Source organism: Perca flavescens, chromosome 12 (genome assembly GCF_004354835.1).
Source record: "Perca flavescens isolate YP-PL-M2 chromosome 12, PFLA_1.0, whole genome shotgun sequence".
NCBI lineage: Eukaryota > Metazoa > Chordata > Actinopteri > Perciformes > Percidae > Perca > Perca flavescens.
In genome coordinates, this window is record NC_041342.1 from 13,045,256 (window position 1) to 13,070,841 (window position 25,586).

The window sequence follows — 25,586 nt, forward strand, 5'->3', positions numbered from 1 at the left end:
TAATTCCCCATTTATTTTAATTTTAATTGTTCTGTCAGATAAAAACCCTTTTATCCACTGGAACATTCTTCCCTTTATTCCCAATATTTTTAGCTTAATCAGCATACCTTTTTTCCACAACATATCGTATACCTTTTCAATATCAAAAAATACTGCCACTACAGATTCTTTATTCACCTGAGCCTTCCTTATTGTGTCTTCTAGGTATACAATGGGATCCATGGTACCTCTACCTTTCCTGAATCCACTTTGATAATTTTGCATTAATCCATTATTTTCTATGCAATATGTAAGCCTGTCATTTATCATCCTCTCCATAGTTTTCCCCATCTGGGACGTTAAAGTAATCGGTGTATAGTTATTCGCTATTTGAGGATGTTTCCCAGGTTTCCTAATAGGAATAATTATAGATTCCTTCCATGTTCTAGGAATGCAACTGTTTACCCATACTTTATTATATAGACTTAACAACACATCCTTCCCCTTATCACTTAAGTTCTCCAACATGGAATAACAGATTTTATCTCTCCCTGGAGATGACTTACCTAATTTCCTCAATGCCTTATTGAGTTCAGACTTAGTAAATAATACATCCAATACACCTCCTTCACTATCCTCATTGTCAAACACATACTGATATTTTTCAACTGTTTTTTCTCTACCTCTCTTTTCTTCATGATTTAAATTTTCTGAGCTGTGCACTTTGGCTAATGGTTTTGCCATAACGTCTGCTTTTTCCTTATTACTAGTGATAATAATTTGCTCCTCAATCCATATTCCCTTCCATTCCCTTTCATTTTTTTAATCATGTTCCAAATTCTCTTCACTGGAGTAGTTCGACCAATAGAGTCACAGAACCTTTTCCAGTGACCTTTTTTAGCTTGCCTTATTGTTTTCCTGACTATTGTCTGAGATCTTTTATATTGAACTAAATTCTGAAAATTATGTGTTCTCTTTAACTCTTTAAATGCTCTATTTCTATCTTGTATTACTTCCTTACATTCTTTCTTGTCTTAGGCTTAGTTTTTGGAATTGCTACTCTGCAACAATTATACCACTGCTCATTTTACAACATAATTTCTCGATATCGTGATTTTTATCAATAGATAGTATTAATTCATCACTAACTTCTCTATACTTATCCCAATCTGCTTTTTCTAAAATCCATCTCTCTTCTCTTACTTCATGTTCATTTCTTAATTCCACTACTATCTTAATTCTAATAGGATAGTGATCACTCCCTACTGTATTTTCCCTCAGTACCTAATATAATATATATAATAGTATCTATTGCTGTCTCTGTACCCCTTGCCACGTCTATTCTGGTACCAGAACCATCATTCAGACATACCAACTCTTTCTCTTTCATAAATTCTTCAATTACATTTCCATTAACATCATCCCTCTCTCCCCATAATGTACTATTTGCATTAAAATTCCCACACCAAATAATTCTCCCTGTCAAATCCTTCCAAATGTCCTCCAAGTGGCCTTATCTCCATTTGTCTGCATGGATTATAAAAGTTTATAATTGTCACCTTATCCTCACTGGACCTTATTTCTGTAACTATGTATTCCAAGTCATTCCCATTCTTTATCTCTCTATACTTTGTATAAAAATTACAACTCCTCCTCCTTTACCTATGTCCCTATCCCTTCTTATAGAATTATACCCCTTTATTACAAAAATCCAACCTAGGCACTAGCCATGTTTCTTGTATACAAATGATATTAGGTTTTTCTTTTAAACTTTCAACATATTTCTTGAATTCTTAACCGTTTGCAATTAAACTCCTAGCATTCCACTGGAGTATAATTAAAACACCCATGTCTGAGATTGTTGTGCTTCATCATTAAGAATGTATCTTACTCTTTCCCAAGGCATTCCCTTTGCATCCAAGTATTTTTCGGCTGACTTAACATTTATTTTAATTCTTTCAGTTCTACTACTGGTCTGTAGAAAACAAATTATTGATTATCTTAGCCATGAATAGCACAAAATCACCTTTACTCACAATCAATGTCTCTTCTTTTAATTTATCACACTTTGCACATTCCCCTACAACATTAGTTCTATCATTTATTGTTTCTACGTCCTCCTCCTCCTCCTCCTCCTCTTCCTCCTCCTCTACTACTACTACTCCTCTACTACTACTACTACTACTACTACTACTACTTCTTCTTCTGTTTCATTGGCGGGCTACAAACATAGATTAAGGTGCATGCATGGATGTATTAAGAGAACACGTCGCCACCTAGTGTACTGTAACATTGTGACATGTTAAACAGTAATACCAAAAACAACATTGTAAATAAGTTATATTCTGGTTATTAAACCTGTTTCAATTAAATAAAATCCCTTTAACCTGTACTTGTTTTCCCCTGTCTCTAAGAGTCCTTTGATGCTCCACTCCCATTCCATAACATGTCCTTCAATCTTCCTCTTTCTACATTGAACTTTCTACAACCTATCAGCACGTTAAACCGTTACAAGTCTCACATTTAGCTGACGCACTTTTTCATCATGTATAAAGTGGCACTGAGTCCTGCATGTCCTTATGTCATTTTTACAGTCTATGGTCCTAATCTTAGCCTAGAAAAACTGCTTCTTCTTTCATACATGTACCTCTACTTCTCACTTTGACAGACTTTTGAATTTTGTAATAATCTCTATCTCTATATTATAGTTATTCATGCATTCATCACCTCTTTAAAGCCTTAAATGGACTACAATATATTATTGACCTGCTCACTGCATATTTTGCCCCCAGGTCACAACAGGTCCTCCTAGTCCTTCACTCACGCTGCAAACCCAAAGGTGACCGACTGGGAACAACCTCCCGTCCCACATTATGGCCTGTTCCACTTTTGAAAAATGTAAATTTAATTTAAAGACCCACTTTTTTTTCACTTACTTTTAGCTGCTTTCTACCGCTTGACTTATCTTTTATTTCTTTATACAGATTTTTCATCTTTTGTTGAATTAATTCCCTCTCCTAACTTCCTTCTTCTCTACTTGACTTTGGTGTCTTAATGTCAGTTGTTTTGTATTACATTCTGTATTGTTGTTTTAATGTACTTTTTTCTATGCAATGTTGTCTATTGGGGCAGATTTCAAACCATCTGCCTTGGTTGCAAAGGACTTTGTGTCAATCTATGTTGTTTTAAATGTGCTATATAAATAAAGTTGACTTGACTTGCCCTTCTGATTATATAGCCTAATGGATACAATTCTTGGAGTCACATTTTGAACACAGTCTTTCCTTTTAGGTGATTCCTTGGTCACTTAACACTTCTAAAGGGGTAACTAACTTCTTTAACCACATTTGTATTAATAAGACTATACAACATAGATAGTCTCTACATTTAACAATAAGTATAATAAATAAATAATAAGACAATTGTAAAAGAAAGGCTCGTAATGTACAATAATATTTATTCATCCATTGACAGTTGCTCCTCTGAGGAGTCCCGTTATCATTGCTCTTTCACTAGTATGTATTATGTTGTTTTTCAGATTTAGAAGAGCCATAACAAAGCAAAAGCAACTTACTTACTGGGACACACATAATCTACAGAACGGATATTTTCATGTCCTTAGCATATACAAAATTCTGAAGATATGCTGCAGTGATCTCAGTGGATTCACTTTACACATTAACACCTTCCTGGCTTTTGAGGGTAGTGGTGGAACTGTTTCATTACAGTCAATACCACTAAAAACTCCAGACAATAAAAGGCCAAAACAAGTCTGTATTGAATGCTGATGTCCTGCTCTTCCCATAATAACCACTGAAACAGCCTGTTTTTCATGATCCAATCCGACTGTAGTGTCCAATGGAGTCCCTGTCACCACCTGGCCCTCAGAATCCCAGACATCTGGTTGTGGTCAGCTAAGTGACGGAAGACAATCCGGCTCAGGCGCCACCTCCGCTTCACTCCCCGAGGTCTGGAAGTCAGAATACACCTGTTGCGTATTCTCACAGGGCAGCTGTCCCTTGGTAACGCTGCAATTTCTTTATCTGCTACCTCCTGCAAAATATTTGTAAACTGTTTAGGAATGCAGTGTTTTTTTAAATATTTGAAATCTTTTGGAATTAGCTTGTTGATGTTGATTTTTTTAATGAAACATCTCCGATAATGATCGCAGAATATTTGACTATGGTGAAATTTAATAAATGATAACATTGCATTTTTTTCTTCAGTTCTACGAACAAAAAAAGGTTGAGTAGAAATTTTGCTTTGTACCAGAAGCTCTTTGGGTAGGATGGTGTTCTTCCGTAGTGCATTGATCCGTAGCCTCTCATCAGCATAGTCAAAAGCCATCTGTCTTCTCTTGACATCCCTCAGCATCCTCCAGTCAACATAGTAACCCCTCACCTGCTCCACCGCCCCCCAGCAGCTCCTCAGGGCCTGCACACAGTGTTATGGCAATTGTTATTGACAGATAATATTAGGCTCCCGGGTACCACACACAGAGTAAATAGCTCGAACTGAGTTTCTTTCAAGATCTGAGCCTAACGTTGCCTGCTATTCTTAAAGCCTTTTAGTATTTAGTAGGCTAGATTGAAATCACTGGCCACTGACAGATATAGATGTAGATTTACATAGAGATAATATGACTGCAGCTGCAACAAACGTACAGGAATACTAAATCCATACCAATGTTTTTCTTGTGATCACAAGGTTAATCATTTGGATTCATTCGCACTGTTGTGCTACGGACAAGTACAAGGTCAGCATGGACTCAACTCTGCATCCCCTCGCTACTCATCCTCATTGTAGCATTAGTTTCATCAAATATACCTTCGTTCACCTTCATAAAACAGACCGACATTACAGAGACTGAGTGGTGTGACGTTAACCTATGGGTGTAACAGAGCAGGAGGTAAGGATGGAGTCAAGAAGAGTCAAGACACCGTTAGCTTCAGAAATGGCTTTAAATAATTTACACTTTTCTGTTTTGTCTGTTGTAAAAAAATTTCCCCTTGCTATTAGTTATTACGCTAAATAGATAATTAAGTTACTTAGCAACGTTTGTCACTAAGTAGGCTAACTAGCATTAGATACTAGATACGAAGCTAACGCCAGAAAGCTAGCTAGACCACTAGCTTAAACTGAAAACGCTGCTTTCTCCATTCTTCTGTCAATGATATGCAATGCAGTCTTAATGAGAAACACTTAAAACACAAAATATCGCGTTATAATAGGTAAAGTACCTGTTTTGGGGCGCAGACAGTGGAATAAAGGGCATTTAACCCTAAACATGCTATCCTGTGGGCTGCCATGTTGAATGATGTTGTGCAAAAGCACCGAAGGAGGGTAATAACACACTGAAACATCGCCACCTATTGACCAGGAGTGTGAAAGGATAAATGGAAACACATCTTCGAGTTTTGTGGATCAATCTATCTATATTTTCCACTCAACGTTGCAATCAGCTTATTATTACGTGATTATGTTTAGCTTTATTGGAGTTTGAAATTTCATATGATGAATAGGCCTAGTCAAGAAACTATAAGCTCCTAATACCTACTGTTGGACAAACTGATTATGTGAGTTCAACACCACTTTTACCGTGCCCTTTTGCAGTTTTGACTGGCAAATGCGAGACTAGTTGACCAGGTGACTGACCAACAGGAGTCCCAGGTTGGGACTTGCAGTTTTAGACCCTTGTAGTGCTACGTAAGAACCAACAGGTGGCAGTGTCGTTGCATGAGTTTAAACTCATACTCTCTCTCTCTCACCAGTCGCCACCCAAAAAGAGTGGGGTCTTTTTGATGCTGAATCTAAACCTTATGTCTGACTGAAATCCTATTCTTCAATCATCTGAAACCCAGACACATCTCTTCTCCCCTGACATCACTACCAATTAAAGTCTTGTGTTTTAAGGAAGTACATATATAAAACAGTACAGGTTGGTCTTCTTTCAACATGTGGTTCAGCGGGGCATTGTCCTAAACAGATTTTATAGAAACAATTTAACAATCGCTACAGACTCCATTAAAGTTTTCTTAAACAATCCCCATTATTTTGGAGCCTTGAGCTGATGCGTTCTTGGCTAAATATTAACATATGACAAACTGCAGGCAGTGTTTCCTCTATAAAGAGCAACATTATTAAGCAGGCTGGAAAATCTGTACAGGCTTAAATTAAATGAAAAATGACAGTAGACAAAGTAGATCTACATAGCATAAATAACAGTGCTGTTTGTAAACCTGATTAAAAAAAAAGAATATATATATATATATATATATATATATATATATATATATATATATATATATATATATATATATATATATATAGCATCAGACTAACACCGCAAAGTATTAAAATACAATTGTTGTTGCATGAAATAACTTCAGAATATTCAACTGTTTTTTATATTCTCAGTTAGTAGGCGACATATATTTTCAAATCCCCTCATTGCGCAACTAGATGGTTGTCAAGCAAAAAAAAAGTTTTTGTTCAGTTTTCGAGCAGCATTGTCATTTGACAGCAGCATATATTTTAACTGCTTTTGGCCCTCAGTTGGTTTTACATTATAGTTCAAACCCCTGGGGTGGCTGTTCCAAGATCACCGGGAAAGCAAAATCATTCCCTCTGTAATTTAATCTACCTCCATAGCAAAGAGATGTCAAAGGCTTGAGAGGTTCTGAAAGGTGACCTTCTACATTTCTATGTATTGTAAAGAAATTATAAATGCCAGGTTGCCAGGTCTTTGTGTTGCTTGGCGGAAATACCTTTCTGCTGGAGGAGTATGTTCAAAACTGACACATTCAGTATGGAGTACCTGTACTTGAGCAAACATATGCATGATAATCATGCTGGTTACCTGCATTAGACAAAACAAAGACAAAATGTGAAAACAATGAGAACATGTGGTTTAAGCAGCTAGCATCAGCAACTGGAACAGTATTTTTAAGTGTCACCAATGCTTCTTTGAACAAGGTATCTATCCCCAGTTAGAAACGATAGAAAAGACACGCACATATCTTGTGTCCACTGGGATTGGTAATCTGCAAGTGCCTTTATCATTTCAAGTGTTACTTGTAAAAAAAAACATTTCTACAGTATAAAAACACAAATAGATACCAGATAGCTCTCATTAGAAGTATTTTAATGCTTTAAAGGTCCCATGGCATGAACATTTCACTTAATGAGGTTTTTTAACATTAATATGCATTCCCCCAGCCTGCCTATGGTCCCCAATTGGCTTAAAATGGTGATAATGGCACATCCTAAGGAAAGCTCATTGTGGGACTGGCTCTAGTGGCTGTAATTCTGCACCAAAGCTGAATTTCGGGAAAGAGACTTCAGATACAGTATTAGGGGAGCACTAAGGTCTATATAAAAGCATCCAAAGAGCACCATGTCATGGGACCTTTAAGTAGTGACATTTTCAAATTCTCGAAGCCTGGTGGCTCTATTTAACTCAATATGAACAGCTCTGCAGTGTTACTTGTTGAGAATGTAAAGAATGTAGTGAGTGAGTGCTTAGTGTTAAGGGACCAATGGAGAAAGAGCATTGCAGGAAATCCTTGATACCCAGACTTTTTACATTTAACGAGTGGATAATACAAATGACAGTAGAACAACTAGTGCAGTCTCGTCAGCTGGCTTTAAAGAAGCAATTGAATATAAAGTTGTCATGTAGACAGGTGTCTTAACAGCAGTGCAGTTTCATACCTTGCAGGGGATCTCAGGCTGGATCATAGCATATACTTGGGAGATTTGGAAACAAAGCCATGCAATAGAAAACTGATCTGATTCTGAGATAGGTTAAGATTACTCAGGGACACAGCAGACAAGACAAGTGGCCTCATCCATAAAAATGACAGCAGTGCAGTGAGCAGTCAAAATGATGTAACTGAGGCTAAGACTATTAAAGAAGAAGACATCCATTATTAATCGGCCAGGGAATTTGAAATGTTTTCACTGTTATTATACAAATTACACACAGGACCTATTCACATTCATCAAATGGAGAGATGTCAAAGCAGTTGGGGGTTCAGTGGCTTGCTCAAGGGCACCTCAGCAGTGCCCATGGACGTGATGTTGCACCTCTCCAGCTACCAGTCCACACTCAACTCTACCTTCTGCTATAATGGTTTAGGCATTCTGGCATCCCATCCTAAACAAGATGAATCCAATACACAAGGGTCTTATGTCTGAACATACCACATGGAGATGAAAATGTGACAGGGCGGTGTGTTTTCTATCCATTTGGTTGTTTGGGAGTGTTTTCAGAGGGAGGGAAAGTGGCATATTTTGATTATTGCTGATGTTCTTATATGACTGCTGCTGAGCAGTGTGAAACAAAGACACACACACATGTCAACAGACTCCAGGGTAAACATGACCGTGTCTGCCACCTCTGTTCAGGATGACATCATTAGAAATACAATTCAACTTGTGAGCAATAAACAAGCTGCTCTGTGGGCTTTCCCTCTCTCGACCTAACGCTGTACAACATGACCATCCTGTGAACATAAATCATGCCCACATAATTACTGTACCAGTCAGGAGCAAAAAAAGTGGTGACATATGTATTAATAAAACTTAACAAAGCTTAACTTTCGCATCTGGGAGGGAATGGGATCTCACTTTTGACGGCTCAAGGCCGGATTATAGCATCACGTCGCAGCATGTATTCCTCATGTATATTTCTATACCATAACATAATATTATATAGGGTCAAAACTTTGGACTACCTCATCTTTGCTGTATAGCCTGGCAACGATCCTGATGTTATAAACTTATATACTCAAGTCATAATTTCTAAGACAAGCAAATGTTTGTATATTTTCATAGGCTAAATGTAAATGGATGACTATCCAGATATCATTCCTACATTAACAAACATGTTTTTCTTACCTTTTTTAATCTGCTGGTTGGGACAAATGAATTAAATGTGTTTTTGTTTAAAGGGTGAACTTCTGACTTGTTGACAGATAAACTATTAAATACTGTAAATGAGCCGATTGTATTCATGTTGGATCAATCTACAAAAACGTGTTTATTCTTTTTCTCACAATATTTCTTTACTTTAGTTCAGCATGTGCCTATTTCTATCTACGCCAAGCATATTACAGTCACTTAATGTCAAGAAAGTGTTATGTCTTGACAGACCAGTCTATACAAATGTGGTGAAGTGATTACAGTCCATTTTAAACATTCCACTCTTTCTATGAGACCATAATCAAATGCATACAGTACCTGGTGCAAAGAGGAAAAAACGTAACAGAGACGTGAGACATTTCCTGTATTTCTCTCGCTGGGTAAAATAAATAACTCTCTCTGTCCTCGAGATGTCGTAAACTTCACAAGCGGAGCCACAGTTTTTCAAGACTTCAACTGGACCATTGTTTTATTACCAACGTTTCTGACAAACTTTTTTGCCAAATGAAAAGAAGCAAGCACATGTTACAGTATTTAAAGGTGATTTAATAAATCATTGACAAAGCAAACCATTCAGACTGGATTTTTTTTAACATGGAAAACTCTTTCAGTAATGCGACCAAATTTAAACCCTGTGTAAGTGTACCTTAAGAGAAACGGAGACAGCAAAATTAGGGGAGAAAAAGATATTGTAGGCACTCCAGCACTTTATAACTAAACACACTATATGCAGTGTTTGACTTTTATGTTACATTTAAATATGTCTTAATGTCTTGATTTTTAAAACTGCATCTTACACATTGACATTAGGTTACAGGCACTGAATGAGCAGCCATTAAGATACCTTAACTGACACGTCAGCATGGGAACTCCTTCTCCTCTTAGTAATCAGTGTCCATTTGAAGCAGATACAGCTCATTTAATGGGAGGCCATGACCTGACTGACTCAGGCGTCTATGCTTTCCAGGCCCGAGGAATGTCTAGCTTCCCAGAGGAGAGAGAGAAAGAAAGGGAAAGAGAGAGCTTGGTCAAATTTATGGCACGCATGCAAGCTCACATCCTTAATGAATTCACACATACATTTTAAGGCAGAGAATCGCACACAAATACAGACCTATCACAGCTTTCAAAGAAAACCCTCTTTAGGTCACTGCATGTTTTTGCAAGTGCAAATGTGCAAAGGTCACAGGGTCTTTCCTAGAGCTAGGACTCTTCTGCCTGATATAAGCAGTTTCCCCGTGAATAAAAATGACATTTGGAATGATATACCAATTGAATAAATGGATACAAATGAATAATATCATCAGGTCAACTGACAATTTGTATTGTGATTTAAGTTAAATAATATGTACTAATTAATACTTAATAATTTTAGAGTAAATTTATTAAATTTAGAACCATAACATATATAATTTCTTAACATGTCATGTCTTAAAATGTACGTTTTATGAGTAAATCATTTACTTACTTATACCAATACATTTACTAATGTCAGGTGGAACTTTAAAGCAGATGAGAAAAACAAAACTGACCATCATGTTTTTTTTTTTTTTTTTTTTTGGTCATGACTAATGCAAAATTTACATATAGTCAAAACTTACAATTACATGTTTCTATTGAGGTTATAAGGGTTTCATACAGCAAAGTTTGTGGGTTGTTTGGATTTAAGAATACCTATTTTCCCAGACTGCAATAATGAAATAATTTGATGAATTAGTCTGACGTTTAAAGCTTTTATTTATGATTTATGACGTTTTCAAAAATGCACAAATACAAACTATATTCATTTTTAACATTTGGGAAATTGTGCCTATCAAACACATTATATTTTAAAGTGAAATAGTGTGGCCATCAGTCGTATGCATGATTGTCTCATAGCATCTGTTTTATCATTTTCTGGCAGATATATATTACCAACATAATGTTATCAATCACAATATTGTAAGACTTGGAACTGAGTCTTTTGGGTCAAGTAAAAATGATGAGTCCCATCTGCAGATATGCTGCATTCACTCATGCCCCACTGAGGGAAGGATTTTATAAAACCAACCACTCTTCCTCCCAGATTCAAGAGCTGCTCCACTTTGTAAATAAAATGTTTGATGCATAACCTCATGAAGAAAAACATTAGCAGGTTTGTGTTTTCACCACCTCTGTTTTTGCCCATTTCAGAGGATATAAAGTATATCAATATAAACATAATGTGTAAAAGCCAAAACGTATTATTCCCTTGATTGTATTGCTAGGTGTTGATGTCATTGTCAAGCAGAAGAACAGAAGTACTTTAAGATGTGATCTGAATTCAAACGAGACCAGTTACTTTGGAGTGTAGCGAAAATAAGAAAGAAACAGAGAGAGAGAGAGAAGGTGGGGGGGGGGGGGGTATAGACACATCTGTGATTATACTTAGTTACAGGACCACCAGTGCTTGAGGAAGTGTAGGCCGCAAGCTTTGAAAACAAATCTCTCCTGACCCAAGAGAATCAGGTGAAGGGTAACTCCTGGTGCCATTTTACAAAGCTGAAATAATTTCCTTTTTGTCAGAGTTTGTGTTAAATCATTTGGCCTCACTTTTTCATATTTGTGTATGAATCATATTAATACAGGAAGAAAATGACTCATTTAAAACTCCCTATAAAAGAACAAGATGAATAGTGTGTTATTTTTCACTGTCACTCTGTCTGTAACCGAGTACCTCGAGTTTCCAGTGGAGACCCTAAAGGTCTTGGCCTATCAGTCAAAGGTTATCTTTGTTTTTACTGTCAGCCGAAATCAGATAGCTCACACAGAGGGGATCATTTTTTGTATGTATTTGTCACAAATGCAGCAGTAATTCTGTGATGAATTATTAGGATTGTGTTTCTTATTTATTTTCATTCGTTTGGAAATCTAAATTCCATGGGTAGTTACTTTTATGGAAGCGGACTATTTGTTCCATTGACGCTGTAAAGCGAGCATCAGCCATAAATTTTGGAAGTGACAGGAAGTTATGCAGCTTTACCTGCCTGAGCTGCTTGTCTCTTTTTAAATTTTCACGTTGTCTCTCTTTTTGGAGGCAAAAATAAACCCTGTTACGTTTCTATGCTTTGTAATTCCATTAATACTATGGTATATTAACCTGACTCCGCCAGATGGATTGCTTCGCATTTGCTCGGCATATCCATCTGGGAACTTTCCGTTGGAGAACTTTTGGGAAGGGGTGGAAATACTGGTTAGCTGATTGGATGAACCATCTGTCTATCACCTATGTTGGTGATAGACGGGCCAAATCAACCAATCAGATCCACGAAGCATATGAAAATACAACCACAAGCCCTCCCCTGCTGCTGCAGGCAAAGCATAGCTCGTTAGCTCAGCAAGCAAGCAACATGTCGGTAAAGGATATTTGCCGTTTGTGTAACAAGAATTTAGGAATAAAAGACACCATTTCAGGTTCCCGGTCCATATTCCAAAAGAAGGATCCAAGAGAAAAAAAGCATTAGCGAGCGGCTAACAGAATTAGGGCTACCGCTGTCTGAAAATACTGGTTAGCTGATTGGATAAACCATCTGTCTATCACCACCTAACCCACCTCAAAACCAACGCTGATTGGCGCGGTCGTTTGGCTAACGGCTCCAAATTTTCTCTGCCTCAAGATGCCAGACTGATCTGCGAGTGGAAAACTGGAGCTCGCGAGATCAGGACGGTCTCACGAGGCTAATGGTATATAGCCCCTAAAATTCAAATAATAAAAAACAAACAAAAAAACATCGGTGAGTCACTGAGATAAAAAAAAAAAAAAAAAAAAAAAAAAAAAAAGCAGTAGGTTTGCTGGGTTATGTAAGCTGGTGGACCGGGGGGGGGTCAGGTCTCCACACGGCGCCAAAGACAGGATGACCCGAGCCTGAGGACTGGTATTCACATCAGCCCAGGCAGGAAGCTCTGTAACAGCTGTTGACACCAGCTCATCCGTCAGACTGCTGCTTGACTTGCCTTGTCTGTTCCAATTAACTCATTTGCTAATTAATGTGCTTGCACAGACTCCATGCACATGAATTGAAGGACTCATTAATTATCATTGTGATGGCAGGTTCATCTCATTTTGTGAATTGTAGTGTATATAAATGCCTAACTAAGTGGCTTAATTCTTCTCTGCAGTTCATTTTTCCGTGTGAAAAATTGAGAGAACAAATGTATATGTACGTTTTTAAAGTTGTGATCTCAAGCAGATGTGTACTGTATTAATGACCCTACAGGTCTGAGTCAAGACCACAGCCGTTGTTTCATATCATTGTCATATTTTTATTTTGGTCTTTACCATATGCTGTCTAACAAAACATAGCCCACATTAAAAGTAATCTTTGGAAGTCTGAAAGCCAGATGTGTTGACTGCTCACAGTAGTTAAACAACATTAGCAGATAATCACGACATAGATGAACAATGTCTGCCTTTTTTTTTATACTGTGTGGTTGACTAACAAACAATGAAAAACTGAACAGTGTTTTGCATTGAACTCAACTGGTGACAGGGCAACAGCGCATAATTTATGAACATGTATATAATCTGTGTGTGTGTGCGTGTGTGTGTGTGTGTGTGTGTGTGTGTGTGTGTGTGTGTGTGTGCGCGAGCGCGCGCTTATGTGGACCCACAACTTTGTTTGTATGTGCACAGTGTAGTAGGCATCAAAGAAAGCCAAACACACACATAAGGGCTTTGAAACACATTCATCAAACCTCCATGTGGCATTAGTTTGTTTTCCCTAAATAACGTAGGCTTTATCTACACTGCAGCCTCTAATCTGATCTGCTTTCCTCCAAGGTCACACACGTTCAGCTTACACCGGTAAAAAATAAAAACAGCCTTCAAGACATTTCACAAGTGTAAACATGCGGAATGTAGCATTGACGGCAGCTTTGGCCCAGTTTCCACTGATCTGATCTTGTCATTTCCTCGTAAACAACGATAAAACACGCTGTCCCTATTTCGAAATGTTTAGACGGGAATGGAAAAAAAATCTACTTTTTACCACAATAATGGAAAAGTGTCAGCTTTGAGTTGTGCTGTGTTAATCTAGCCTAATAACCCCGAGACGAGCCAGACATTTAGTCTTTAAACATATTTCATGTGTTAGATATCTGCGGGTGCTATTTGGATCCGTCTGTCAGTTCCCATTTCGCACAAAGACCCTTATAGTGCAGCTCCCTTTCAAATCACATCAGCCCTCTCAATCAACAGCTTCCAGATCCACAAGGAAACATGCAATCAGTAATGTTCAGTTCCCCTTACCACAGTTAGCCTGAGGGTGATTAAATATACCATATGGTTCAAAGAGTATAGAGTTAATGTGCTTTTTGCATGTTTACTTGAAAGGATTCAATGAAGGTTCGTGTTTAAGTTACTAAAAGTGGTTCTTTGAGAGCACAGGTACTGTAGTCATTCAGTAGTTGCTGTATGTATAGTTGATGCAATCAAAATTGTGTTATAGTACCTTCAAAGAGTTTCCAGTTTTGGTGCTAAGCTAACTGACTGCTGTCCGTAGCTTCTTATCTACCATACAGACATGGGAGACGTATCAATCATCTTATCTAAGCAAAAAAGTGAATGTGTTTTTCTCAAAATGTTGAAGTACTCCTGAGAACTGATACCAGACTCAGAAATATCTCAAAATAGGCTATGACAACACTTTTTTCTAACCCATAATGTCTATTTGAAAATTGTGATAGGTTTTCTAGTTTTCAAATGTATAATTTACATAATAAACTGCAACAATTCAATTTTGTGTGTGACAGATGCTCTACAAATGTAGATATTTGCAAGAAAAAGCTGTAAACTTAATTCTTTAAAGTAGTTTAACAAATGTCTGAAGGAAGGAAACACAATGGTGATTGAGCCTATGGCTCAGTGATCAAAGCCCTTGCATTTGCAGTTTAATGAACTGGGTGTCTGGGGCGGCATTCCCTGGGAAAATCACAAGCGGCGCACAGTTAGTCACGTTTTCCATCACCCAGCAATGGTGGGTCTGCCGAAGAGGGTAGGCGGAGCTAACGCAACAACTCGCAACTAACTGACGTCACACAGACAACATGTTTGGCTCTCTGGCGTAGCTCACCTGGTTGAGCGTGCGCTCCATGTACAAAGGCTCAGCCCTTTGCTGCATGTCTTTACCCTCTCTCTCCCCTTTTAAAAAAAAAGTGAGATCCAAAAACACACCTGCAATTACTGCTTATCGCGATAGGTGCCGCCAAAGAGAACTGAATAGAGAGCTTTGAGATAATGTAACATTAAAGGGGCACTATGCAGTTTTGGCAATTTCGCTTTTTGCTCGCAGGTTTCTCTATAGAGCTCCACCTACAGCTTCGGAATAGATACTTGGCGACACTGTTGTAAAAACTCGTTGGCGACTCTCCCCCCCTCCCATCTTCTCCCTCTGGTCATGTGCATTTGGTTTTCAAAGAAGCCGGCGAACGCACGGAGCCAGGTCCACTGAGGTAGACAGCTAGTAAGCTAGCTAGTAGGCCTGTAACAGACAGTGATCATAATAAAAACCTTTACAGACAATAGCAAACATCCTGAGGTCACAATAACAAGAAATACAAAGATTAAACAAGTGCAACAGCAAGAACGCCAGGTCAGCATCGGATTTGCAGGCTTCTGTTTATCTCAGTTCTCGCCATTCTGAAAACGCAGGTCAGTCTGCCGTTTCCTCTTTCTCTGTTCCTCCGACAATGCTTTCCTAGCTTTCTGCTTCTTTTTTGCTGGCTCAGCCGTGACGATAGTGTGAAAAACTCCATTGCTATCTTGTTCTTATAGCTAGCCGGTTCCTGGATGTGTACAGTGCCGTAAAGTAATTTGTCGCGTGATATCAGGTCTCATCGTGTAATGAATACTTCCTGACGCTGAGGCTGGCAACTCGCCGGCCCAAAGTTGTAAGGGTGGTTTTTCCACTCACAGGCACTAGGGGGAAGTGAGACGACCACCATTCAACCCGAAAAAAAGTCATATAACCATTGCAATGACTCCGAAGCTGTTAAGGTAGGGTGACCAAACCAAATGTCCACTTTTTACCTACTGTCCGGGGCGTCCGGGGGGGTTTTATAAATTCATTAAAATGTCCGGTTTTCACTGTTTTTCATGGGACCATTAAGCGTGTACTTAAATTGACTGGCACTTTGCTCAACACAATACTACGGTAGGCTACTTTGTTGTGTGACGTAATTCCCGAGAGGCTGCCTTGTGAGTAGAGCCCTGCACGGGCCAAAAACTCCAGCCCTAACCCGGCCCTGGCCCGTGGTGTTCAAGCCCTACCCGACTCCAGACCGACAACGCCTGCAATTTTTTCAGCCCGAACCCGGCCCGACCCTAGACCAACATCAATCACTTTAAGCTCTCTCTGACGCGCGCTCTTTGACGCGCTCTCTCTCTCTCTCTCTCTGACGCGCGTTCTCTGATGCGCTCTGTCTCTGCTACACACGCAAACACACACACGTCACACCTTCTCCATAAACAACATGAAATCAAGGAGAGGGACAACTTTTCCTGCTACAGATTCCCCACCGTGGTCAGAAAACACAGGGGAGACACTTTGTTTCTGTCACTATGACTCTAGAGTCACTACTCGCTCCGATCGCCGGCACTCTCTCACTTCTCACTCTACCACACACTCCCCACACACACACACATGCGGCTCGACGCACACACCAGCGCACAAGTATAAACATCAGGCCACTTACATAGGCTACGGCGAGAGCTCTGCGTGGAGCCTCCGCACAACTGTAAAACGGCCTTAAGATGGGCACAATGAGGAGAGAAGCTAAAATAAGAAAAAAAACAAAAAAAAAACGGCCCGAGCCCGGCCCGAATGGGCTTAGCCTGTCGGGCCCCGTCGGGCTTGCAGGGCTCTACTTGTGAGCGGCTCTGCGACGCGCACATACACAGGGACCAGGGCAGACAGACAGGGACCAGGGCAGACAGACAGGGACCAGGGCAGACAGCGGAGCAGCATTACACACAAAATGCCGAAGCGTTTCCTGCTAAAGATTCCCCACCGTGGTCAGAAAACACAGGGGAGACACTTTGTTTCTCTCACTATGACTCTAGAGTCGGTAGGACTCGCTCGCTGTCACTCTCACTTCTCCCCCGCTCTATATCACCCACTCCCCACACACACACACACACACACACACATACACACAGACACACACACACGCCGTCTCGACGCACACACTAGCGCACAAGTATAAACATCAGGCCACTTACAACCATACAACAAGACTAGTGCAGCTTCACAGTTGAACTGCAAAAAAAATGTCCCACATACCGTCCCGGTCGGGACCGGACAAGTGGGAGGCGGAGTGCACCGTGTGCAAAGCTGGCACATATGTTTCAGTGTCTTTATTATTTATGTTATTACATTGAAAAGGTATTAAGAGATATTTTGTTGAAGCTGGATTTTCCAACACAGAAGAGGTCATATTTAGAACATTATTTCATATTATTTATTTATTTTAAAAGAGAGCTATTATTTTGTTACATGTTGTTACAGATTTTCTTTTATTAAATAATAATTATTTTTGCACAATTGAGGCATAATAAAGCATGTTCATTAACCTCTGAGAATCACCACTGTCTGGATTTGTCTCAAGGCCAGGCCGAGTGTCCTCTTTTTTGGAAATCAAAATATGGTCACCCTAGTTAAGGTAAATTAAGCAAAAAAAAACTGCATAGTTCCCCAATAAGGTAAAGTTTGTAATGATAACACACATTTATTATAAATGGCACATAATAAATAATTCAATTTTTAGCTTTGTTAATAACATCTTTGGCGTAGCTGGTAATGCCAAGTACTAAAGTATCATGTTAATAACGGCAGGACATTAGGCAGCTAAAATTCCTTTTGTAAACAATGCTTGCAAGTTCTCACACATGGTTGATCTAACTAGAAATATATGAGCATCAGGAGGGCTGCTATTTATCCTAGCTGGCAGGAAAAACAAGAGGATAGCAACTGCAGCAGGCGAAGAGGAGTGGACAATAAATTACTTCCTTTATTTAGCAAGCATTCAAACTCAAATCCAAAACGTGCTGAAGAAAACATGTCGGGAGGGAAGCTCAAGGTATGTCAGCAATACTCTTCACTTCTATCATAATCACTGCACAGTCATTTGAGAATATTAACATATTAACTTTGTTGAGTTGTTTTTTTTTAAATTAGAACTCATGACAGACAGGAATGCACTGTAAAATGTTATTACACTATTACACTTTTACACAACAAAAATGACAGAGAAGCTATGGAAATAATTTGAAAATAGCATTGCCCTTTTGTAACGAGGTTGTACAGTTAAAGTGAAGCTTTTAGTTATATTGTCACTATTGATGTTGCTCTCCTTGTAGCCTCATAGGAAAGAATGTGGCATGTTGAGGATTTTAACGACGGTTTTCAGCAACCTTGTAACTATTGTTTCCCTACCATAAAGTCTTAACTCAGCGTTGCAGGATGCTTCCTAAACTGTAGCGTAGCAAATGCTATGCAATGCCTGAAGACAACAGCTGTGACAAGCTATCTGCAGTTTACAGGCAACTGAAGGGTTTTGGTGTACATCCAGCATGGCTTTGTATTTACTCAGTTCACTAAAGAACATGAGAAAAATGTAAACCACATGCCACGACCAACCCTGCTAACCAGATCCCAACATAATTGAAAAGTAGACGCTAAAGTGTTGTCTGGGCCAATATTTTCCACTGTCACCAAGAGAACACAAGAACCAATATGTATCATAATAAAGTGTTGTTGTCATTGTCAGCCCACCAGTAATTTTCAGACATTTTCCTGAATTTGTGCATTGCAAATCTGTCAGTATCTATTACCAAAAGTTCTCTTATCGAAAGTGTTACTATGGAGATGTTTTCCATCCAGCATGTAACACCAAGTGCACAATAATAAAATAAGGCAGCCTTACCTTATAGGCTGCTGATGCCAAGTTAAGGTATTTAAAGGTAGAGGAAAGCATCACGGGGGAGAGGAAGCAGATCCAACGCTGTCTCACATGCTGATAGTAATAACTTTGTTTTAATGAGGACTCCAGGCCAGCAAAAGACAGTAAAATAAACTGACAGATGAAGATGGTTGAAATCAACACCCTGCTTATTAGGTACAGGCCAGATCAATGAAAGTAGACCAGATATACAGTAAGTGGGTTGACCTTTAATTAAGTTTGTCATGGTTTGCATTTTCACCTTCTGGTCTGGCAGAAAAAGAACAGCGATAACTTGAAGGAAAATGTAATGTGTGTGGGCACTTCTAATAAGAGTGAGTGAACAGAGTACAGGCATGCATCACTTTAAAGAAATCATAATATAAAATTCAACCGGCTGTGAGTTCTGTGGGAGCTCTGTTACATCTGCTGCTAATGTGGGGTACGTTTCCCGACATGGGCTGAAATCAACAACAATGGGAAACAGTCCCATTTCCCTAAAGGTTTAGTAACATGCATGAGATAGTTTCCCATTGTCCCATGAAGTGCTGTAAATGTCATCACCTCCCACCCAGCATGTTGTTGCAACAGACAAGTGTATGATTGAAGTTCAATGTGCCGATTTGACATTCTGTGTACCCTTTATGTTCACCAAATGATATAATCTTGTTTTTTAGCAATGATCAACACATTTGTTAAGTTGGAATGAGGAAGGAGAGATGAATGGATAGGTATGCCCTAAGCGATGAAGAGGTGGATTGATTTAGCATGAATGAAGTGAGTGAGGATTGAAGACAACCTAAATTCTTAGTTGTATCATTTCATGCAGAGTTACTATTAAACTACAGTCGGTGAAGTTGTAATTCCACAAGAAAGGTGGAAAGAAGGAAGTTGTTCTTTTACAGTTTTTTTCGATCGCTAAACGACAGTGGGCACAACTGGAGTCACATGTGCAAAACTCAAACTCCAGTCTGCACTACCAACAGTCACCTGAGCTAAACAGTTCACATCACCTGCAAAACAGGCTCAGTGCAGCCAAACACTATGCACAAGCCTCACTGAGATAACACACACTGTCACTCAGAACACACTGAGGGTAAAACACTAGCATCAAACACCAATACACAAATTACAAACTTTTTCATCTTTATAGTTTGAACAATTTGAGTGACTTGACACTACTCAATAGTTTATTTAAGGAAAAAATATAGATTGCATAGCATACCAATTTTTACATAAGGTAAAAAAGAAGGAATGGAAATCAGCAGTTTTCTTAGTATTTTGTCTCTAGTAATTTATGGAATTACTGGGGGAAAAAACTAAAGGTACATAACAGTAACAAAGAATAGTGTGACTAATCTTGCCTCTCTCCAGCATCATGTGGCAAGTTTTCTTCATCACATTGGATGTCTGCATCATCTCTAAATAAAAATGAATGTGGTGTTTCTATTGCCTCCATTACTTTCTGAAAAACAGTAAGAACGCAGTTTTACTATTTTAAAGATATAGTTTTTTTATAACTGTGTATATAACCTCAGACATCTTACCTGGACATGTTGGTATCTCTGCTCTTTTACTTGTTTCTCTCAAACGGTATAGTGTATAATTGTTTCATTCTTATTTGGTGTTTGTATACAAAAAAGGCTTTCTGAGCTTTCTCTGTATAAATACCATATATGTTCACTAACTAATCTAAAACAAGACACCTGCTTAGGCTTTCAGCTAAAATTGCAATCAGCAGTGTTTGATAGGCACCAGACTGAAATCTATTCTGTTTTGAATGTGTGGTTAACAGTTTTGACAGCAGTGTGTTAGCATTTGAACAAAGTGCTGTAAATCTACAGTGTTGTGCACGTTGTGGTTAAAGTCATGGGATAAGTGTGTAGAGTTTTGAAAACTGTGTTCAAGCAATGAAAAACCAACTAGAGTTTGGTCCACATGAGCTGCTGCTGTGCAGACTGTAGTTAGAGTTTTGCACATGTGACTCCAGTTGTGCCCACTGTCGTCTAGCAATCGAAAAAAACTGTAAGGTTGTGATTAGTCAATACTTTCTACCAATCCACAAAGGGCCAAAGTAAAAAGATCTTTTGATGTACCTAATGTTCCCAAAATTAGTAAAAACACTTGTGGACAAGTTGTCGGCTGAAATAGAAACGTAATGCTCGTTGACATTTGTGACAAACATGTTGACAACTTTGCTATTTGAGTAATTGGTCTGAGTGTGTGTGTGTGTGTGTGTGTGTGTGTGTGTGTGTGTGTGTGTGTGTGTGTGTGTGCGCGCGTGCGTGCATGTGTGTGTGTGTTATTGCATTCCTCTGTGCTGGTTTGGAATTAGGTTGCCTATGTCCAAATCAAAAAGAGACAGTAATTGGGTCTAAACATTTGAAGCTGATATCAGATAAGCAAGTGACACTCTGCTCACATCTCTACTCTCACACACATACATGAAGGACACAAGTATTGGCAAAAAGACATGCCGACCATGAAACCAACAAACACACATTCCGGACATGCAAACTCTTGCTATCAGTATACCGCCTACTGTTGCATGTAGTGGCATTTATGTAGTAGTAGTAGTAGTAGTAGTAGTAGTAGTAGTAGTAGTAGTAGTAGATGTCATAGTATTGATAAGAAATACTGCATACTGCTGTTAATGTACAATGTGACGCCATTCAAAGTCTCTGTGGGAGGTCTATGGACCTCAGACAGACATGAAAGCAGTTTTCACATAATGCAATGCCATATGACAGTACCCTTCAGTCATTGATTTCCATCCAATTCTGTGAGGGAAAATGTTTTTGAGGCTTAAGCAATGGGGATATCAGATCAGTCGTCTTCCTTTCTTCTTCTCTTTCTTTCATAAAAATCTGATTCCAGGTGATTGTACCCTCCAGTCTGTCAAAGTTAATTAATACAGTTCCACATTCATCTTTCTAATGAGAAAGACCAAAGAGCTTTGTACTTGTTCAAAAGAAGAAGAATCTCTATGAAATGAAAATTCAAGGCAACTTAATTCATCTTTGTAGTCTGTATTCTCTCAGCATAGCATAATTGAAAGTGCCCTAGTTTCATAGCTCTCTGATCATGGACATTTGGATGGGTAGAAAGCTCTGCTGCAGCACCATATCTGAGGCTGAACGTTACATGCACTAATATTCCAAGGTTACATCTTAACTTCTCTAGAGGATGTTTAAACCCTCTGTAATGAGTGTGTCATTATGGAGCATCCGGTGATTCATTCGTATCATTCCTCGGTCCAAGGAGCAGTTTGCTTCTAAAAACACTGCAGACACTTCAGCAGAATGACAGATGTTATCTTTCAGGAGTTATGTTGCCTCTTAGTGCAAACAATATACTCCTTGCTCGTTCTGCTTTTTTTCTAAAATAAACTGGCAAATATACTATTAAAACACAAATGTAATCCATGACTTAACCATCATCACGTCTGCTCAACACCTATAGGCAGACAGACAAAGTTAGCAACTAGTCAAAGTAGTGTAGCATTTAGCTGCTAAGAGGCAATTACTTTGTACTTTCCAAAGGAGTCAAACATTTGGACAGCTTGTTGCCCTGCCTACAAGTGGCCAAAAAATGGATCATTGCAGGTTTAATAACTATCATTGGGAACTGCCATTAGAAAATATCTATCTTACGAGACAGGCAAACAAGAATATTTTCTAAAATGTCCAAGTGCCCCTTGAAGTAAAGCAGTTTGCATTCGTTTGTATTTATGGCCTATTAATTCTGAAAAAAAACACTTTGTCTTCATTGCATGTCCTTTGCTATTATTCTCAAATTGTGTGTCCTTATTATCTGTTATCATTTACAATAACCAGCCTTTCAGCTGCTCTCTGGGTTTTCATGTATTGCTTATTCCCTTCCTGTGCGCTAGTGCCAAGCATCATCATTAGATATTTGGTATAAATGACACATGGACCAACATGTCAAAGTTAAAGCAGCATTTGTTCTGTACATGGCCCCTCAGCTTCAGCTCCAGTTTCACTTCTGTTACCACAGAAATCCGAAACCTTTTATATTTAGAGACAAACAGCCGCTGTCAGCGTAAAGTATTGCCAACCTTGACACCTGGGGTCTTCGGTGATGGTCATGATGGTAGATGCTGATGTGTGTGCTCTGTTTGTATGCACGTAGCCACCTGCATGATTTCAAATTTAAGTGTATAGATGCTTAACAAAAAAAACAAACTGAAACAGAATATTTGTTCTTTGCGTGCTTTAAAGTGACCATAAAATGCAGTCTGAGGGGATTTTTGATCGAGACACATGGAGGTTGGTGGTTTTTCTCTCAGCTTGAAGGACTTAGCCTGCCATGTATCCCCACAGCGGTGGCCTGTACTTTGATATTACGTAAGATAAATTTGGAGAGAATAGTATGCAAATATTAAATCAAATCAAGACTTTTTGGTTTCTCACTGCCATTCATCCGACCAAACAATAAAGGCTTCAAAGGAATCTTATAATTATCACCATTTTCAAAACACCCACACCCCCAGAAGGTTTTAGTCCAGGAAAAAACATGTTGCTAAAGCCATGTCATTTTTATCAAATTTGTCCTTTATTTTAATTTGTGTGTGTTAATGTATTTTGTCAAATATAACTCCCCAATGACTCCCCCTCCAACTCCCCCTTCATCCTAAGCAGACTCTGCGTTTTTCTTGGCTGAAGTCTTGCTCCCATGAATCAAACCTTTATCCAGTGACTGTGTTTAAGACCCTATGCTCCTGCTTAATACATTAATTTCAACCTCCTCTGCTACAGTAACCAAACACAAACAGGGAGGGGAAAACTTGTTATTATTATAAAACAATATTATTAAAAAGTGTTCCAATGAAGAAGCAAGGTAAGAGGCAAAAAGAGTAGTAAATGCTGCTCATTATCTCTCTCCTCCTCTTCTCTAAACTAACCGCCCATTGGCCTATAGGCATTTGGGAGAGAGCAATAGAAGAGGGAGGGAGAGAGCAAAAGTCACTGGCAGTGTGGAAGTCTTTGAATCACTGGCCCGGTCCTGTCAACAGGTGGCAGAAGGAGAGGCTTGGTGACGCTCAGTCCTTCAGAGAAAAGAAAAAGAAAGAGAGCAGAGGAAGAGAATGTTAAAGAAAACCCACAAGGGTAAGGCAACCTTTTCCTTTTGTCTTTCTCAGTAATTTAAGCATGGGACTTCATTTGAACTGTCCTCAATATGTCTTTTAATTGGAGGATTAGTTATTAGTCCAATTAACCTGTTGGTGTGTGACGATTTAAAGTTGTATTGGTAGGTTTTGTTCAGTTTAATGTACAGTTTTAGAGTCATTTATTTGATGACGTTTCTTAACATGCAGTAGACCACATGGAAACAATGACTATGAAGAGAAAATGAAAAAAAAACTTTGCCAACAGTTGTTAATTCAAAGTTGTTCATTTTGTTGTGCTAGGAAAGCGCTCTTGTTTATTTATCCCAAAAGAACCAATCACATTATCACGTTATCTTTTCGGTATTGTTTCTCTCTATTTATCAATTTCTTTCACATTACAAATTCAGTCTCAGCTATTTCTCAGCTTTTCATTCGCTCTCATCTCCATCCATCTATCACTCTCCCGTTTTTTTCTCCATCCCATGTCTCACCTTGTTTTTTTTCATATCTACCGGGCTTTGAACACATGGGCTATAGGACTTGAATGAAACAGTCCACATCTGCAGCCTCTCGCCCCAACTCTGCCGTCAGTTACATGACTAAAGTTGAACTTGACAACTGGAATTTATAAGTGTCCAGGGAAGCAGTTCTTATTCTAGTTTGGGTTGAACTCTTGGTCAATGATAAATATTGATATGTGATGGAGTTTGACACACTGAATGAAATTATGTGAGTGTTACGTTGTGAAGTGTGACATGTTTCTCTGCATTCACAAAATCCATTGAAAGTGCTATATCGTGAGTTTAGAATTATAAGGTTCTATCTCCACTTTTGGCCGAAATTGAGTTTTTGACATAATCTGATCCCTTAGATGTTTATTAATGCTTGTGTGGTGTTATTTTTGTAAAAAAATATTTTCTTAGTTAGTTATTAATAAAATAAAAAGGTTCCATCTCACAAAATAGTTGGGATGTAAAAACTTTGATGCTCAATATCTCAGAACTACCCTAAACGGAGATAGAACCTTATAATTCTAAGCTCACGATATATTGTTCTGCGGTGGATTGGAAAGTAACTAAGTAGATTTACTCAAGTACTGCACTTAAGTATACATTTGAGGTACTTTTACTTGAGATTTTTTGTTTAATGCTACTTTATACTTCTAGTATAACTTCTAATTACTAATTACTTTACAAAACACAAAACTATTTTATAAAATGTTTTGTTGTAGATTAAACAACCCAACAGTGTGAAACACTTTAAATTTGCTCAACCTCAACCAACTACAACAATAAAGCACCACTACCTGTTAATGCATTAGTAATACATTCTACAATAATTAATAATAATAATAATAATAGTTCCTTCACCACTGATGTTGTTTTAATAGTGTGTTTGCTGAATGAGTCATGTAGACTATTCAAATAAGGAAAATACAAATGGGTATTTTAAAAGGTTTCAATTTTATTTAGAAACTCTGAAATGTTTGGAAATTTGGATCAGTTTAAATCTAGTTTGAACTTAATCATAAATGTTCAGGCAATGTTGCGTAAATCAACAGTTATTTTTCCCTTGGGAGCAGCTGTGACAGCTTTTA

General features: G+C 38.5%; 2 protein-coding genes across 3 annotated transcripts in view; one reads left to right on the top strand and one right to left on the bottom strand.

Annotated features, from left to right (window-relative positions):
- Window positions 1-3,416: 3,416 nt before the first annotated feature.
- mrps14 (mitochondrial ribosomal protein S14) lies at window positions 3,417-5,352 on the bottom strand. Its single transcript, XM_028593836.1, has 3 exons — window positions 5,220-5,352; window positions 4,249-4,413; window positions 3,417-4,032 (listed from the first exon to the last, which is right to left on the bottom strand). The coding sequence occupies exons 1-3, from the start codon at window positions 5,340-5,342 to the stop codon at window positions 3,850-3,852; spliced, it is 471 nt and encodes a 156-aa protein (XP_028449637.1). The 5' UTR covers window positions 5,343-5,352; the 3' UTR covers window positions 3,417-3,849.
- A 12,617-nt stretch (window positions 5,353-17,969) lies between these two features.
- The window catches only part of tnn (tenascin N), a 56,037-nt gene continuing 48,420 nt past the window's right edge, over window positions 17,970-25,586 (top strand). Inside the window, exon 1 of one of the 2 annotated variants that reach the window (XM_028592956.1) lies at window positions 17,970-17,997. Coding sequence is in view for 1 of the 2 variants with exons in the window: in XM_028592955.1 (XP_028448756.1) it covers window positions 23,966-23,987 (22 nt within the window). In the remaining variant the exon portion in view is untranslated. Of the gene's footprint in view, window positions 17,998-23,891; window positions 23,988-25,586 lie in introns of those variants that run through there. The other variant, XM_028592955.1, reaches the window with a different exon arrangement.